General features: G+C 38.7%; 1 protein-coding gene across 1 annotated transcript in view; it reads left to right on the plus strand.

Moving 5' to 3' along the window:
• The window catches only part of LOC142344530 (G protein-coupled receptor kinase 3-like), a 74774-nt gene that overhangs the window by 46202 nt on the left and 14299 nt on the right, over positions 1–14273 (plus strand). Inside the window, exon 3 of the mRNA XM_075396275.1 lies at positions 1568–2149. Within this exon, the coding sequence (XP_075252390.1) occupies positions 1568–2149 (582 nt within the window). The remainder of the gene's footprint in view (positions 1–1567; positions 2150–14273) is intronic.

The following is a 14273-nucleotide window of genomic DNA, read 5'->3' on the forward strand; positions in this document are numbered from 1 at the left end:
TGAACTTCAAATGTACACAGTTGCTTGTCTTCACTCAATTCAAGGCAAATACATGTACTCTGATATCAATCAGACTATTCTTACCTCGGCGAGGGTGACAATTTGCCGATCCTAATAGTTCCAACATTTTTTTTTGCATCTTATATAAAATATGCAAGAGACTCTCTTTTTCAGATATTAATCTTTTTCGTTTACGCATCGTGGACAGAAAACGAACGACGTCCTTTTGTCGTTTCGATTTGTATGTAATTTTGATATTTGAAAAGCGGGGACACTTCAAAATTTCGAAGGAAAATTAAAAAGAAAGACATCTTTTGGGGCAATTTTGAATTTACAAAGCTCCATTTTTCAGATTTCAATCAAATCTAATGTCTAACAGTTCTCGAACGAATTTTGAAGTAATTATTGTAAACGCGTGCTCATATTCAGAAATAAAGTCTGTTGCTAAAGCAAAAGCGATTGTAAGATTAGCTATCACAAAGGCCGAATAGCTGAGTGGATAATTCTTTTTCGACAACTCCGGAAGTTTGGGTTTCGATTCCTTTCCTAGTCGGAAAATTTTTGCAACCATAAAGTAAAATTTATCCAAGCTACAGCCTCTGAATTAAATGGCCCAGCCTGTCGTTCGAGAGCAATTTGCCAGACATTAGTCTGTTTATGTTCATTCCTTCGAACCATTTCGCTAATTATAACAGCATTTTTTCTGTAAGTTATTAACTGTGCTCAAACAAAGTTAGTAACAATTATCTTATTCCTGTTGCTTTTTTATGCGATTTTTTGTTCTAACAACTTTTATCTGATCGTTCTTATTTTTGTCTGACCATTTGATTTTTCGTCCTCAGAAACGAGATAAACAGGCAAGTTCCGGAGATCATTAAATTCTCTTAGCGCCTTACGGCTCACTAGTCTCTAAGTAAGCAATTCACCGAAACTGTTTACAAGATAATTTCATGGTGTGAGGAGAGGTTCTTAGAATTCGACCCCCTCTCACTACCCCCCCCCCCCATTGAACTCCGTCTACCTCGTTTCACCCGTAACTCTGCACACGCCACCACCACCCCATGCTCACCCTCACACCCTCAATTAAGCTAAATCTAACCTCCCTATGCCGCAGCTAGCTGCTGACGAAGTCAGCCGCTCGTCAGTCGTTTGACAGCAATTCGCCCGAAAATATTCCGTTATGTTTAAAAACTGTAGTTTGAGCCTTGCGTCTTTTTCCAATCTTGTTTTTGTATCCAGGGTTTAAAAAGCCCAGAATAATTTTTTTCAGACAGTCTTTCCGTAACTGCGGGTTTCTCCTTATCAGCCTGATTAAAACGTATATCTGACGTTGTTTGAAGAGCATTTTTATTGATTATGGCCGAGGCTATTATTCCTTAGAATAGACAAATAACTGTTTTAAACCCCGTAACTATTTTCAGGTAAGGGTTATTGTACTGAAAGGTATTTTTCCTGAAAGACATTGACTTTTGAGAGATTGACAATCAGCAGTTTTAATTTGCATGTTTGCGTGATTTTTGTCCTTTAATATGATTTGATATTAATGATCTAATATGTGTTGTTTCAGCCAAAGGGGGAGAGAGTCTAGCGATCACAGAGAGGAACATGCTAGCCCTAGTGAACAGTCCTTTCATCGTGTGTATGACCTACGCGTTCTCAACACCTGACAAACTGTGCTTTATACTGGACTTGATGAACGGAGGCGACCTCAGTTACCACTTGGGATCGCACGGGGTATTCACGGAAGAGGAGGCTCGCTTCTACGCGTGCGAGATCATCCTAGGCCTCGAACATATGAGTTCGAGAAATATCTGCTATCGGGATTTAAAACCAGCCAATATTCTGTTGGACGAGGCTGGTCATGTTAAGATATCTGACCTGGGTTTGGCTTACGACTTCTCAAAGAAAAAGCCCTCGTCATACGTGGGTACTCTGGGTTACATGGCGCCTGAGGTGATCCTCAAGATTCCCTATGACTCATCTGTGGACTGGTTTTCCCTGGGCTGTGTCATTTTTAAACTGGTCAAGGGGTATAGTCCCTTTAGAGGCAAAGGTCAGACTAAGCGTGAAGAGATTGAGAATGCCATCACCAATCACGATGTTGACCTACCTAGCCCCATGAGTGACGAACTAAAAGAACTCCTCACAGGTGAGTGTTATTGAACTGGAAGGTTTCTAATTCATGAATACTTTTGAACGATTGCCTATTAACTCATTTTTTTTAAAATAAAATGTACAGCTGTGCATATTTTTTTCTGTCCACACAGTAAGGTTTTCCCAAAAAGCAACAATCAAATAATCCAGTAAAAGATAAGCGAATTTGAACCAGCTTTAAAGGTCAAACGAAAGTAAATTTTTGATGGCTTTCTCATTAAGGATAAAAAGTCTGGTTTTTTATCTTGAAATGCATTAATCCGTTATGTCACTAGAGGTCCACTGGAAATAATGGGCAATAAATAATGGGAGAACTGAATTAGTTTACATTTTGTCTGACCGTTTATCTGATATTTAAGCTATTTGTTTTATTATTGGGTAAATCTTGAAACTTTGTTAGTGAAAACACTGGGTTATCATAACAGCCGAGACTATCAAATTCAAGAATGTGCAAAACCGTATTAAATATAGAAGGTGCCAAACAGTAAATTATTTGTCAATAGCCGAAAAGTGATAGCTGGGGCTTTTATTGGCTTTCTTGGTTTTGTTACAATTCAACGAATTTGAATTGTATTGGTGCGCTTTCTTTTTTAGATCTCTTCGCATTTTTTTGGACTTTTTGTCAATCTGAAGTCAGACTGTAGTAGCGATTTTAGTCAAGCTGGAGTGGTAAAAGAAGTAAAAAGTGAGTAGTTTCAAGGCGTGAATTTGTTTCAAATTGCTTCTAAATGATGAAAAATTGGCGTTTTAACAGATCTTTGGTTTTCAGAGCGAGTTTTTCATCACGTGCTTCGTTTTCACTTCTATTCTTGCTCTTTTTCTTGTTGTATTTTTGTTTGCCGTTCTAAAGGTTATTTTGGTTGATTGACACTTAGTCTCTGTAATTGCAGGTATCATTGCATCTCAGGTATCATTGCATCTCTGTAATTGCAGGTATCATTGCAGGCAAATTGCAGTTTATTTGAAGCTCTTTTCAAATCTTGGTTTTGCAGCTCATAAAGCGGTTTTGTTCTGCCACAGTCTCACCAACGACCGTATCATTGGCTGTCTAATAAGTGTTATTAGAATCTATTCACTAAATTTTTGTGACATCTAGCTATTTTAATGCTTCTGACTAGACTGTTTTCAAAAAAAATTGTCGTTTTCTGGATTTTGCCCGTTTTTGATGTCGCTTGGTCTCAGTTGATTCTTAGATGTTGTGTTGGCTGTGACGCCACTTGTTTCGAAACAATTTTAAACTTTGATAGTTGCCTGCATTTCTTGTTACTTTCATTATGTGGTCTCTTGATTGTTTTTTTAAAGAAGTTGATGTGTGTTTTATAACGATGGACAAATGATAGCGGTGAAAGATTAGCTGCGTTTTTCGTTGACTCTGATGACACGTACTTTCAAAGACATCGTTAAAAATTGACGTCTATTGTCCGGTTACTGTCTTTTTGGTTTTCAAATTTTTGCTGTATAAAGACTTGCTGTGGTTTTTGGAAATGTTGTAACCGAAGCTCAGCTCCTACTACCCTTCTTTCTTAAAAAAGAAAGTTTTTTAAACCATTTTGTAATGTTCTTATTTTTGTTTATTTATTGAGAGTTGATTGTTTCACTATCAAAAACTTTTATACTAAGGAGACTAATTGTCCAGCTCTTAGTTTGTTCAATTCCTTGGATTTTAACTGAGGACATGTCTTATGTTTTTTGTTTCATTGACTTTTTACGACCATATGACGTCACGAGCACTTCAATTCTGCTTTTTCAGTCATTCATGCAATTTCGACTGCATTGCGTGCGTGACGTCATTTTTCTCTCTTAGTGGAGTGAGTTGTTTGGTTCATTTGTGTGATTAAATTTTTGGTCACATGTGACTTACCTGACTCTTAAAAAATAACTTTCTCCCTATCGAAATCCTTTTTGTTATTGAGTGTCTGTCACTCTCAATGAAGGTTATTTGAGAACATCTAATAGAAGCAGCAATAAGTTATACAGATTATTAATCAAAATATAACATCGATATAGCATTTATTGAAAAAAAGTTTCTTCGTTGGTCTGCTTGTTTTACTATCTTTTTGAGACTGCAGATCAACGAAGCTATTGCGGTTATTTTCTGGTAATCTGCCAGTTATAATCTGCCAAAAAGAAAAAGGACAGCTGAGAACAGGCCGCTGTGGTCTAATGCTGTTCCGCTGCCATTAAGCAGGAACTACAATTATTAATTATTATTAGCTATGCATTTTTACTACTTTTTTTTAATACAATGAGAAAATCGCAACTCTTGGTCCTGTTTAAAACTTAGTGTCATTTACAAAATTGCATTTGCACTTTTTGGGCCCGTTTTTTAATCGTTTTGAGTCTGCATATCTACAAAGATGCCTTAACTATTTTCTATGTTTTAGAACAGCGCTCTAATCTATTTATGCTTTGTTCAAAATCAATGTAAAACTTCAATTTGCTCAGCGATTCTCAAACTTGAAGAGAATTTATCAATGAAATGTAGAAATTGTATAAACCATGCGGTCTTTTTATGCCGTTCTTCGCTTGACCAGTTTTTGGTCTGACGATTTTATCTTCCATCCTCAACACGGGTAAAGCCCGGAGGGCATTAAGTGGCTCAGCAGCTCCCGTAGAGCCTCACGCCTTAGTAGTCTCAAAGTATGCGATTCACTGAAACTGTTGAGACATTAGTTCATTGAATGAAGGGCGGATATTGGAGTTTGAAGCCCCCTGTCACCCAAAACTCAATCCCTTCCCCTCCTACTCCGCACTACTCCCCAAGTCCATCCTCCTCCACCTGAAAGTTTGTTAGTTTTCAACTTTATAGCTTACCGCACAACCGTAACATTTGATTTTGAAAGGCTTAGGAAAAGTGATTGAATCTGATTATTGATTTAATTGTCTGAAGCTAAGCGTCTGAAAAATATCCTTGAATCAATAATATAACACCTGAATGAATTCTTTTACAAGTAGTTTAAGTGCCCACACTACAATTATCGAAATAATTGTAGTGTTACCCCCCCCCCCCCCCACACACACACACACACACACACACACACTTACACAGCACACACACTACGGGTAAATTATGAACCTCTATAGTCCATGTTTGCTCATCAATAGTGGTATATAAGAATTGTAATGGATAGTTGCATCTATTAGAATACACAAACCATTATTAGTGGCAAGAATATACTCGTTAGTTTGTTAATTTCACTCCAATCATGGTAATGAGAAAAATTTTGTTCAGTGGGGAGGGGGGGGGGGGTAGTGGGGTGTTGAAGGAAGGAAACAAGTTCCCAAATTATCTCCTGTACAATTTGCACAACTAAATGCTCAAGTAGAGAATACCTTGTGTAGATAGTTTGTTGTTGTATTAACCTGCAAACCTTGGGAATAATTGGTGACATGTGTGTTTGAAGAGCTCATTCAGGCATCAAAGATGAGATTGAAATTTATTGTTCTTTCCCACCTGAATGCAATGAATTGTGTAGTTTTGTGTCACGTCTTTTCTTCTGGGAAGAATGAACAAAATTGCTCGGCTTGTTTTAATGCGATTGGAAGCTCCTTTTGATTGAAAGTATTTAGGTTTTGGTTAGAGTGGTGGGAATTTTGGGAGTCTGATTCTTCTTTCTTCCTTTCCTACTCTTTTCCATACCTTTAGAAGCTTAATGGATGTGTGATATACTATATGTTTGAAGAAACAGACCACCCGAAAGTAACTTAAAAACTAGCCGAATGAAAGTTAGCAGAATTCAATACGACTTGCCACAACTTTAATACCTGGAACCAGTAATACCCTTCTTTTTGGCGTCGAGTATATTAATTCTGAGGTATTAAGCTGCCAGTTTGTTTGAAAATGGCTTTCTGGAAGTTAGTTAGTTTAAAGGATTTTTATTGCATAGTTGTAAAGGATTCGTGGCTTGTTTGTCCGTTTTTGTTTTGGGGCTTGATTCCCCGTCGGCTTGTTAGATTGTGGGGTAGGGAAGGAGGGTAATGCGCGGGCTTACCAGACTGTGAAATAAATCGAAGTTCCGCTCTGTGTTAGCGGCTATAAATGGAGAATGAACAATCGCAGTGCAAATTGAGCTTATACCTGATTGGCTAAACTGGGCTAGACTAACTAGGCAGTGTTTGCTGAATTGAGTGTGTCTAGAATGACTGCTATGGCTGAAAAGGATAACTTCTTGTTATCATTTGGTGCAGGTGCTTTTCGCTCCTTCCTTACTTTTTATTCAGCACATACATATAGAGAGCGATAGTCCCATCTCCTTTTCATGTGACGACACACTACCTGCGCTCTCCATAAGCTTAACAATTTGTTCAAGTGAAATCCTTGTAAGGTTTTTTTCTGAGCATGATTTACTGCTCAATAATGTTAATGGAAAAGGTAAAATTGTGTTTGTTTATACGCCCACGTGTACTTTAAAAACCTCGTTTGTTTAAAAAGGCTAGGGTAGCTTTGAGCGGGTGGAGATTCATATTCAAGTTTAATCTCCCTTGAAAAAAATCAAGTCAGTGTGAATTTTTCAAAAGTTCATGAATCTATAATGTTTTACGGAATTATGGAAGGTTATATAACATATATAAAATTTTCACATCTGAGGAATCTTTGTTCTGACAATTAGATTCCAACAAAATTTGCACAACCATTTTAAATGCATGTTTTTAGAATTTTGATTCAAACTATAGTCTTGAACTTAGTTAGAAATATTAAAGTTTAACTTACCAGCTTAATCAGATAGCAATAATTTGATTGAAGTCACTAAGTTGATATAAATGAATCTTCAAATGGTGTTGTGAAGCAATACGCTGTTCAAACTGATGATTCTAGAGAGCTATTATTAGAATTAAATTATTTGATGAAAAATCTTCCCAGCATATTTTAAATGATTATGATGCCACCGGAATTCTACAGACAGCGAAGCTGCTGACCCACACAGGAAAGGCACAGGACTTCCCAATCTGTGGGACAAGATTTGTGGTGATGATGCAGACGAAAGGGCTCTACAAATTACTACTGGGAACAGAGGAGCAACCAAATGAGCCTAGCTCCACTGGCCAAGGGGGCAAGCAATGGTACGAATAATCACAGGGTGCGAAAGGATGCTTACGAGAAGGAAGTTGCAGACATCAAAGAGAAACGAAGCAATGTGTGGTGTCATCTGGCACTGACTCTAGATGCAACAACACTCATGTTGATGAGACATAATTTTGATGAGATGACGGCATCAGAGATGGAGCAAAGGCTTGGAAGCTTTTGCAAGTGAAATTTCAGTGTGGAGACAGACAGTGGTGACTTTGGTGCCACAGCTGGCTTGACTGCAGCCAGCTGTGCCACCAAAAGAACAGGCTGCAGAACTTCCATAAGAGCAGAAGGGCCAAAGTCGGAACGGCACAGACAGAAGGGACAAAGTAGCTCAGTTGCACTAGCAGTGAAGTTTGACTTGAGAAGGGACCAAAGAGAGAAAACTGCTTTGTGTGTGGGATCCGTGGACACCTTGCCAAGGACTGCAGGAGGAAGGAGAATGCGCAATACAGCAAGTGCGGTCAGAAGGGTCTCCTAGACAGGGCTTGCCAGAGAAAATGAGATGGAGGCAAACATGAGTCAGTGGCGATAGGTCCAACATTGGCTACTTCAGACGAGGAATACTGTGCAGCTCTTAGCCAGTGGAAAGCAGCAGGCATTTTAGTAGACAGTGGTTGTACAGATCCCATAGTGACAAAGATCGATACGTTCCTGGATTTTGTGCCACTTCAATTAGTAGTCAGAAATCCCAATATAGAGGCTTCCAGATTGATGGGCAAAGGCTATGTGAGGATTAGCCTACCCTCTAACGATGGGGAATTCCAATGCGAACTCTATTCGCAATTGAAATTCGGAATAACTCAATTCGAATAACTCAATTCGAATTACTCAATTCGGGTAAAACTAACTCAAGAAAATGAGTTGTTATACCTACCCTGCAGCGTTCTAGAATTCAAGATGAGTTCCAACAGCATGAAACTTGACAGTGCAAGGAAGTGGCACAGACGATTGGGTCATTTGAATCAAGCGGATGTGGTCAGGAATGCACCAGAGACAGAGGGGGAACTCGATGATGTATGCAATGTGTCTCCAGTACCAAGAGTGACAGAGACCCACGCAGAAGAGAAGCTCGAGAGGGTGTCCATAGACGTGAGGGGACCTTTCAGAGTGGAGTCACTGTGAGGGTTCCAGTTCTGCATTGTGTTTGCAAACCAATACACGAAGTTTGTGTTTGCGGACTTGCTTAAGGCAAAGAGTGAGTGAAGCATTGGCTAGCCTGGAGAAGTTTGTTCTGTGTGGGGACGCCCAAGAGGCTGAGACCAGACAATGCGAAGGAGCTTCTCTCAAAGCAGTTTGAGACGTACTGCGTAGATGCATGTATTCTACAGAAGACCGTACCAGAGTAGCCAGAACAGAATTGGTTAGCTGAGAGGTGCAACAGGACACTGCTGGAGATGGCAAGATGTTTCCTCTTTGACTCAGGACTTTCCAAGATGAGGGGAGCCAAAATTCTCCACGCAGCGAAGATCAGAAACCTGGTTGTGAGACTAGCAGAAGACAGATGTTCAACAGAGCTTATGCGAGGTATAAAATCTATGCTTTCAATTATTAAACAATCTGTGTTTCGTTGTACAGTCTTTATGAGGAAGAGACAGAAGTCACCAAACTCAAAACCAAAGCACTGGATGGAGAGCTAGTGGTTTACACTGTAGATGACAATGGATACCTCTTGTTCATACTCAACTCACGCAAGGTGATGGCAGTAAGAGGTATGATCATCAAGGAGAACAAAGTGGGCTTAATCCGTGACAACACAGAGACGCTTGGACTACTGGATGAGGCGTCAGAGCAACTGGGGTTCTGGTACACAGATGGTGGTAATCAAGACGATGGCAGCAAAAGGAGACAGGACGCGTCTACTGCAATAAAAGAGCCGCGACGCAGAGAGAGTGATAATCAAGAAATAAACACTCAGAATCGATGCCTCGGATGTTGTTGAAGCCGCACTAGATGAACAAATCGACTGCGACAAGAGGGAGTTTCAGAGACAGAGAGTCACTGGAGATATAGAATCTGGAGATAGAGTCACTGGTGGTAGAAAAGAAGTTGGTCTGCCGAGTGACACAGAAGACTTCACACAGTCAGAGCAAGTTGGGTTCAATGAAGATGCATTGGAGCCAGTGGACAGAGCAGAGCCCATTTGGGGACCTGCATTTTTGAGCAATGATTGTTCCGCATTTTTTTGGGAGAAGTCAGAACCCATCTTGTTGTGACTGAGGGTGACTGTATAGAACTCAAAACATTCTATGAAGTCAAGCAAGGTGATGGTTAGGACCAGTGGCGCCCGGAAAAGAAGGACGAGGTCAAGGCTTTCCAAGAAAACGAGATTTGGGACCCAGTGAGAGCACCCACAGACAAGGGGCGTCATACCGGTCAAATGGATCTAAAAAGCGAAATTGGGACACAGTGGTCAATTCGACAATTACAAAGCGCGCTATGTGGCGAAGAGCTTTAAACAAGTGGAATGAGTGCACTAATTTGAGACCTATTTGTCAGCCAGAGTCGTTGAGGATTCTACTACAGCTATCAGCAAAGCCGGGTCATGTGTTGCACCAGTTTGATGCTAAGACTGCGTTCCTGCACTCACCAATAGAGGAAGAGTATCTGGAACAGCCACAGAGTTTTTGAAGCGAAGATCAGATTGAGAGAAGTTTGTATACCGACTGAATAAATCAATTTATGGATAAAACAGGCTGACAAAAACTGATGCAAGATGTTGGCAAAATTCCTACTGATACAGGGGATCCACAGGAGCAGGAACTATAATTGCTTGTTCGTGAGGGCGGAGACAGATGGTCACACCTTCATTTTGTTCTGGGTTGAGGACATCATAGTAGAATCAAGAAGCATGACAGTAATCTCCAATGTCAGGAAGGCACTGAAGGCAACATGGAAGACAGGAAGACTGCACTGGTTTCTGGGCCTCAGAATCAGACAAGAGGGCAAAGTGGGAGTCGACCAAGAGCGCTACATAAACAATGCTTCAGCGGTTTCAAATGGATCAGTGCAAACCTGCAAGAAAATCCAGCTGACTTAAAATTGAAACTTCAGACAGCACAGAAAGGAGACGAAGAAGTGAATCAGAAGATTTACAGCAGCTTGGTTGGCTCACTTCTTTATCTGGCAAAGAAAAAAAAAGAGGTGAGACGTCATTTTTTACAGGCATTTTTTTGTCCAGACATTTAAATGCACCTACTAATCAGCACTGGCTATGCGGAAAACGACTTCTTAGATATTCTCAAGGTTCAAAAGTGTAATTACTTTGTTACACAAAAGAGGCTAGTTGTGATTTAGTGGGGGAACGTGATGCAGACTCGTCTCGTGATGTGAACGACAAAAAAATTTACGACGGGCTGCTATTTCGAGCTCAACGGACGTGGCGCGGCACTCATCTGGGGCGTCAAATATTAGGCCACGACAGTTTTTTCTTCATCGGAAGCAGAATACCAGGGCTTTGAAGCAGCATTGTATTTGAAACAATTTGTAGAGGATTTTGGCATCCAAGAGAAACATCCAGTAGCGAATGGAGAGGACAGACAGAGTTGTATCAGACTTTGCCAAAACGCAGTCATGCACAAAAGGAGCAAGCACATCGAGAGAAAATTTCACTTCATACTGGACAAGAAGGAAGATGACACTAATTCAATTCACTACGGTGCTACTGACATAATGGCAGCGGACATATCCACGAAGTCCTTGCCCCTATCGGATGTGGAAAGGTTCAGAAGAGTTGCAATGGGCGCAGACTCTACGCAGTCAGCTCACGTGCGTAGAGTCTGAGTAGGGTTGCTATAATTTTGATTCAAACTATAGTCTTAAACTTAAGTTAGAAATCTAGAAATTTTAACTTGGCCTTTTAAGCAGACAGTTGGAAATTGATTCAAGTCACTTGTTATTGTTCAAGTTGATTTAAATGATTCTTCAAATGGTGCTGTGAAGCAATACGCGCTTCAAACTCGTGATTCTATATAGCTATTATTAGAGTTAGATTATTTCGCGCAAAATCTTCCCAGCATTAAATGATTATGATACCACCGGAATTGTGAATGAATTCTTAAAAAAGTACAGTTGTATTCCATATATTGTATCCCCTGCGACTGATTTCTAGGAATTTTAAAGATTTAAACCATAGTGGGTAATCCGTGCAGCCCCCACTATAAATCATGGTGCTGTGATCAGTTTTTTATCTTGACTTCTCACTGATGGTGGGTATATATACAGCTGATTCTGAGTCTATAAATCATGGTGCTGTGATCAGTTTTTTATCTTGACTTCTCACTGATGGTGGGTATATATACAGCTGATTCTGAGTCCTTTTTCATCCCCAAATCCAAATCATCATTTTGATTTATTATTCAGCTGTCTCCTGTAAATCGCCTCTGTGAAACGCTTTTTATTCCTCTTGCGAAAGTCGTTAACCCAACATTTTTAACCCAACAATGTTGAGACATTTTTTGAGCCATTGACAATGCATCAAAGTTTCAATGTATTTGCAGCTCAGGGTTTACTTGCAAGGGTTTCAAAATTATTTGAGAATCTGATATAGCGGAAATTTGAAAAATTGAAGGGGACCGATCGAGGACGACAAACCTCAGTCCTGCTTTAATGTACCCGCCAAACAGTTTGTTTAGCAGCTACAGCAAGATCCATTTTTAATACAAAATCGTAAGATTTTTCTCTTGTTTCGACAAAAAATAAGTCATTAATAGAAATTAAATGAAAGGTGCGCCTCAGCTGGCGCATAATTTGGAGGATTTCAATCATGTTCCTCCATTAAGGCTGTCTGCAATCTTAGAGTAACTCGTTTTCGCGCTATTGTTTTAGAACATTTTTTGACTTTACACTTCTTTTCCCTTTTCATTTTTGAGTGATCTAATTTGCTCTTGTTCTGAAATCAAGTTCATTGTTAAAAGCAATTGTGAGCGAATGGAAATGAAAGCCATTGTAGCTGAGTGATTATGATCTCAGACTACCAGCCTGGAGGGCAGTGATTCGTCTTTTTTACAGCCATAAAATATTTGCACCCATAAAAGCTGGACCCCCTCTAAATTAAATTTTCCTCGCTTGTCGTTCGAACGCAAGTCATCCGACGTTAGTCGGTTTATGTTTCATTCTCAAAATATGTGAAACTTTAATTTTGATTTAATGTTTTAATTCATTGCCCATTTATGGCGTGTTATAATTCCGTAGGCCTCTCCAGTCCTCAATTGTAGGTTTTATGGATTATTTAAGTTGCTCTTTCTTGTTTCCTTAGCTAGGTACTAAAGGATAAATATTTCGGTAGACTGTTGCAAATCAGAAATGAACTGAAATGAAAACTAAACTTTGAGTTTAGGTGTTATGAATTTTAATTTTAAGACTGTAAAGATAAAATTTAATTTCCTTAATTTTAATCTTGTTGTCTAAAAAATTATTGTTCTTTTCTCGGAAAGTCCCATTTTTGGCAACAATTCAACTTTCCTGCGATATTAGACAGGGAATTGATAATCTTGTTTGGTCTCTCCGTTTTTCGGTTTCTGTGGATTCGGAATATGTGCTTCTCGATTAGTGATTTCATATCTGATTGTAAGATGGTCACGGATGTAGCTATTTTCGGCCTTCTCTTGTTTTTATTACTTTTTTCTCTTCTCGTGCACGTTTTGAAGTTTTGCTCGCATATTTTGTTAAATTTTGAAGCCAATGAGAGTTTCAACTTTGTTGAATGGTAAGTTAAGTTACGCTGAAGTAGGGAGGCGAAAAGTAAATAGTTATTGGTATTAATTTTTTCAATTGACTTTATAGTGCAGTTAGAGATATTATAGATCAAATTTTAAGTTTTCTTGTGCGAGACATCACACCAAACCTGTAAGCGGAGCGAAAAAGTTGAAAAGACGTGAATTTTTATCTTAGTTTTTACAACCGAGTTATAAAACGGATTTTTATAACAAAGTGTTTTAATCGAATGTGGCAATTATTTTGAATACGTTTAATTGCATTTGAACGAAGTTTGAAGGAATTATTAATAGCCGCCTCAGTTTCTCAGCCGGCTATTATAGCGCTCCTATTTTTACGACTCAAAGAGAAGTATTTGGAGAAGTCCTTTTTTTAATCAATTTTATTGGAGTGAATTTTGAAACAGGAAATGAAACGCGCGAAAAAATTTGGAGTGATTTTGTTGCTGAACAAAATGAAGAGTGGAGCAAAAAGAGTGGTTTTTTATTCATACCGCTGTTTTAGAGCGAAATTGAGATGTGAAAAAAAAATTCTGTAAGTGAGCATTTTAAAGCAGTTCTTTCAATTTTTTGGTTAAGAGGTTTGGTTATGATTTTGTTTTCATTTTAGGCTAGTTTTTGTAGTGGTTTGAAGGTTTTTGGAAATGCATATGGTTTTTGGTTAATTCAGAGATTTTTCATGTATTTTGCTGATTTTTGGGCTAATGTTTGCGATTTTTTAACGATTGTTTTGTTTTACTGCCACAAATGGGAGTTGAAAAGACCCCTATTGCTTGAGAAATTTTTAGATAACAGGTGGTTACAGTTTTGTGGATATGAAGCATCTTTTTGTTGAGAAATATGACAAAAAATGGCGAAAATTGAAACTATTTTTCTTAATTTTTTTTGCAGTTATTTGTTTTTTTCCCGCTTTTAGACCACTTTTTGTAGCCTATTTTGACTTGCCAATTGTTCTGCGAGCATCTGGATACCCTATTTGCTGAAAGGAATTTTTGTTTGGATTTGTGTGCTTTTCTAATATTAAAAAATTTATTAACATTTTCCAGTTTTTCAGTCCAAGTTGTTTGTAAGATCTTGTTTTTTTTATGATTTGCTTCAAGTATTTCAAAATCCTCATAGGTGGTTTTAGTAGGTACTAGTTGTTTTGATGAAGTATTTTTGGCAGAGATAGTTATTTCGGGATCTCAATTTATGACAAAATTTGATAAGATTTTTATCATATTTTAACAGATTTGATTTTCTTGTTTTTACTTTTTTTTACGGTTTTGTTTCAAGATAATCATAAATTAGTGGAGGCACGTTTTGTCTGATGAGTAGTTGGATGGCGTTTAAGTGGA

Source organism: Convolutriloba macropyga, chromosome 8 (genome assembly GCF_964194025.1).
Source record: "Convolutriloba macropyga chromosome 8, txConMacr16.3, whole genome shotgun sequence".
Classification (NCBI taxonomy): Eukaryota; Metazoa; Xenacoelomorpha; order Acoela; family Convolutidae; genus Convolutriloba; species Convolutriloba macropyga.